At 40.4% G+C, this 4892-nt stretch overlaps 1 protein-coding gene across 1 annotated transcript; it reads left to right on the top strand.

The window, feature by feature from the left end:
• The first annotated feature begins 429 nt into the window (after nucleotides 1-429).
• Nucleotides 430-4636, top strand: LOC105112263 (dicarboxylate transporter 1, chloroplastic-like). Its single transcript, XM_011007896.1, has 3 exons — nucleotides 430-1699; nucleotides 3309-3530; nucleotides 3776-4636. The coding sequence occupies exons 1-3, from the start codon at nucleotides 602-604 to the stop codon at nucleotides 4136-4138; spliced, it is 1683 nt and encodes a 560-aa protein (XP_011006198.1). The 5' UTR covers nucleotides 430-601; the 3' UTR covers nucleotides 4139-4636.
• Nucleotides 4637-4892: the final 256 nt, after the last annotated feature.

Genomic DNA, 4892 nt, shown 5'->3' with positions numbered 1-4892 from the left:
AAAAATAAAAAAAACTATTTTAATATATTTCTAATAAAAAATATTACTATAAAAATTAAACCAGCTGCCGGTACTCTCTCCCCGAGGCTGCCACCCCAGATCCAACTTGCCTTGTTTACGATCTTTGCACGTGCATTCCTGTGGTCATTCTTTCACACATCAGGCCTCTGGTTTTCTAGGCACTTGGCCATTCAATCCCTTTCAGCGTGGAAATATCAGTGTCAAGCCAAAATTGCTGATTGAAGCCATGTCATCCAACTGTAAACAGCCACGCGTAAGCTCGGTCACTTCATTGGTACACATCACCAAAAAGTTGCTCCTTCGGAAACCCAATCCACTCATAATCTGCCACGCAGCACCGAGCCACTCTAGTCCCCCGGTGCACGTTAGCAACTACTCTCGCAACGAATATTAAAAAAAGAAAAAAGTGGCGGTGGACCAGGAGATCTCAGACGGACACTTCAACTTCAGGCCGATACTAACGAAGCTCACCCCCCAGTGCTGAACTTCTCGTCCCTTCAAAACCACTGTACTGTACAGAAGGGAAGACTGAAAACCCAATTCACTTCCCTTTCTCTCTCGAACGCCATAGATACGCAAAATGGCGTCGTTTGCTCTCACATCATCTTCTCTTTCTTTCAGTTCCCTCCCTTGTCTCAAATCCCGCTCTTTATCCCACCTAAGCTCCACCTCACAAAGCCCCCTCCCTTCTCGTCCAAATCTCCCTAAACTCTCTGCTGTCTCTCCCTTACTTCCAAAATTATCCAAATCTAGCGTCACATCGACGACGCGGAGAATCTCTAACTTCGCAGTTAAAGCCTTGTCAGCATCATCCTCCCCTACATCAATTACACGAGCCTCACCACCATGGCAAGGAGCTGCAATGAAACCGTTACTAGCATCAATCGCGACAGGTGTCATTCTCTGGCTCGTTCCGGTTCCTTCTGGAGTCACTAAACCAGCCTGGCAACTACTCGCAATTTTTCTTGCTACGATAGTCGGAATCATCACGCAACCTTTACCGCTCGGCGCTGTAGCTTTGATGGGTTTAGGCGCTTCAGTTCTAACAAAAACCCTCCCTTTCTCCGCGGCTTTTTCCGCATTTGGTGATCCAATCCCTTGGTTGATCGCACTCGCGTTCTTTTTCGCTCGTGGATTTATCAAAACAGGGCTTGGTAACCGAATTGCGTATCAATTCGTGTCTCTGTTCGGGTCTTCTTCGTTAGGGTTAGGTTATAGTCTGGTTTTTAGTGAAGCTTTATTAGCACCGGCGATTCCTTCTGTTTCTGCACGAGCAGGAGGGATTTTTTTGCCGTTGGTGAAGTCGCTTTGTGTTGCTTGTGGAAGCAATGTTGGTGATGGAACAGAGCATAAGCTTGGTTCATGGTTAATGTTAACTTGTTTCCAGACATCAGTGATTTCGTCTTCCATGTTTTTGACAGCTATGGCTGCGAACCCTTTGAGTGCTACTTTGACATTCAATACGATTCAGCAGACTATTGGGTGGACGGACTGGGCTAAGGCTGCAATTGTGCCTGGGTTGATTTCATTGATTGTTGTTCCGTTGATTTTGTATTTAATTTATCCGCCAACCGTGAAGTCCAGTCCTGATGCTCCTAAATTGGCTAGGGAGAAGTTGGAGAAGATGGGACCCATGACTACTAATGAGATTGTTATGGCTGGCACTCTGCTTCTCACGGTATGGTTTGCGTTTCTGTTTTATATCTGTCTTTTGCTTATTTCATTCTGCTGAATTTGGTGCAATGGTTTGTATTGCATGACTCCTCAAATCCAATTTCTTGATGCTGATTCTCATTTTACTCTGTTTTTTAGGAATAGCTGGTTGGATCATCAGTTGTTAGTTAGCGATCATTCTTCTCTGCTTTCATTTATTTTTAGCTGAGTCGTATTGTCCTTTGGACATTTTGGAGAATCGTTTGACCTACAAGACATGGCAATTGGGTCATTGAATTATTTTTGCTTGTATTGGGTCATTCTTGGTAGTATGCAATAACGTTTAGGGGAATGATGTTTTTTTAGAGACTGGAGAATTTTTAGCTATATTTTGTCTGCATTATTGATGATAAAATCTTATGTCGCATCAGTCTAGTCCTGCTAGTTTGCTTTCTGAGAAGTTATTTTGTGTCTTAGATGTAAAGGAACTCTGTTCTTCACTGCTAAAGTAACACAACAATTCTGGTTTTGGGTTCTCATACCACCTCATTTGTTAGATGCAAAAGGCTCCAAAGGTAACAGATGGTTGAGGATTTTTTTTTTTTTTTGGAGGAACGGACATCTGTGTTATGTTGTAAATCTATACAACTTGATAGCCAATTCAGGGCTTTGAGAGATTTTTTTAGCACTTGCTTGTTCTTTCCTTAGAGCTTAGGTGATTTTTCAACAATTGAGCTTCATTTAGAAGCATATCAGCATTTTCATGAGTCTGACATTTGAACTTAAGAGTTCGGATGGGTTGCTATCTTGGAAAATGAGATAATTATGGCTGGCACCTTGCTTCTCACAGTATAGTTTGCCTTTTGTGTTCAAATCTGCTTGTATTTTGTTTTTAAATCTGCCTTCTTAATTTTATTACGTTTGGAATAAATATGACTGATAAATATTGTTGGATCTGCTTGATAATGTTGTTGTTAAATGGCATAGTTTTTGCTTTTACTGGTGTTGTGCGTGTAGCACATTTCTACCACAAGTGTAATCCAACTTCTGTTGATGCTTATGGATAGTTGAGTTTGTTTCTTGGTTTAAATGTAGTGATGTTACTAGTTCTGGGCCCTTTTTTGGGTAGAAACTAGTACGTCAGCAGTAAATATATTGATACTGACTTTATCATTGGAGGATTTTTAATTCTCCTTGATTGGGGCTTTTTTTGCAGATATTCAAAACTTCTATTGTAAGCCTGGAGTTTCTTAGATTGAGAAGAAGTCCAAGCATAGGAACATATTGATTAACCACTATCCCAAACACTAAATAATCTTTTATTTATATATCTTGGATTTTAAGTGTTTTCATCCAAATTTGATGCTCTCTCACAACAAAAATTTGGCAATTGAGCAAGCGCTATATCATGTGAATTACCTTCTTTTTTTCCTTTCTCTCTTTTGCTCTATGCTAATCTAATCACTAATATGATTACTATAAGTCTGCTATAGAGCTTATTTTTTTGGCGCCATGCTCATAATTTAGCTGATGTACTTGTTTTTGTGCTGTCTTGAATTCTACATAGTGCTTTGTGAGTTGATCCTGCATTCTGCCTCCAATAATAAAGATTCCTTCATTTCTTCTCAATTTAGGTGGGACTTTGGATTTTCGGAGGGATGCTGAATGTGGATGCTGTTACTGCTGCTATTCTTGGATTGTCTGTCCTCCTTGTCACTGGTGTAGTGACATGGAAGGAGTGCTTAGCCGAAGCAGTTGCCTGGGATACCCTGACATGGTTTGCGGCCCTCATTGCCATGGCTGGGTATCTCAACAAATATGGTCTCATCTCCTGGTTCAGCCAAACTGTAGTTAAGGTCGTGTTTTCCTGTTTACTGGTTTTTCATTGCGCATGGTTATTTCCAATTATCAGTGAGATTATATTTATCATATATTTCAGTGCCCTCCTGCATGTTGACTCCCACAGAAGGCAAAAAATGAGTTTTAAGCAACTTTTTTCTGAAAAATGAATGCATTTGTGAACATGTGAATTGCAACAAACAGTAGAATTAAGTATGTGGACCATGAAGTACTCGCTGTTAACTATCTGCACTTGTTACAGTTCGTTGGTGGACTTGGTCTATCGTGGCAGCTATCTTTTGGCATTTTGGTCCTTCTCTACTTCTACTCCCACTACTTCTTTGCCAGTGGAGCTGCTCACATTGGTGCCATGTTTACAGCATTCCTGTCTGTTGCCAGTGCTCTGGGTACCCCTCCATATTTTGGAGCCATCGTTCTTGCCTTCCTTTCTAACCTCATGGGCGGCCTTACACACTATGGAATTGGATCCGCACCTATTTTCTATGGTGCCAACTATGTACCTCTGGCCAAATGGTGGGGCTATGGGCTCCTCATATCTGTTGTCAACATTATTATCTGGCTTGGGGTTGGAGGAGTTTGGTGGAAGGCCATTGGCTTGTGGTAGTAGGGAGCTGATCATGAAAATTCGCCGACCCAAAACTTGTGGTATCACAATTCCTCAGAAGCGACTTTCACATCTTGATTTGCTGTCTGGTGAAAGGCTTGTAGTTTTTGTTCTGAATCTTTTTCATAGAAATAATCTTTTGGTGGCCTTGGTGGAGACCTCTGTTAGAAAGATGGTATACGCTTAGTCATATTGTAGCAGAAATTATAACCTGTACCTGAAATTGTGACAAGGCGTAACAACTGCCTGGAATTCATTACAGAGCAATCCTGATGCCTGAATATATTCTCTCCGTCTCTATACATAGTTTCTTGGTGGCATGAGGAAGGGATGATCATGGAGACGTGCTCGTTCGCTTGGTAATTTACCTTCTTACGTTTTTCTTTTCTTTTTCTTGGCAAAGTGGTTGGAATTTTACTTGAAGATTATGATTGCCGTGGAGGTGTTAAATCCCATTACAACCTTCTTATTTCCCATAAATGTGTTGGTTGTCCATAATTGCATGTTATTTGTTTCCATGATCCATGACTCATAGATTCATCTCTATTGCATTGGAATTTACCGTAAAAAAAATTATTTACATCAATATTTTCATTGACAATTGCTCAACATGTTTGGTTATAACTGGCCAAAGCAGCGTCATGGCTGGACTAGATTTGAAAAAAGAAAAAGAAAAAGAAGACGAGTTAAATTTTAATTAATTTGATAATGCAATAAAAAATAAACAGCAATAAAAGGTAAATGGAAAAAAAAA

The sequence above is a fragment of the Populus euphratica genome, unplaced genomic scaffold (assembly GCF_000495115.2).
Source record: "Populus euphratica unplaced genomic scaffold, PopEup_1.0 scaffold518.1, whole genome shotgun sequence".
NCBI classification, from domain to species: Eukaryota; Viridiplantae; Streptophyta; class Magnoliopsida; order Malpighiales; family Salicaceae; genus Populus; species Populus euphratica.
This window is presented reverse-complemented; position numbering and strand designations above follow the sequence as displayed.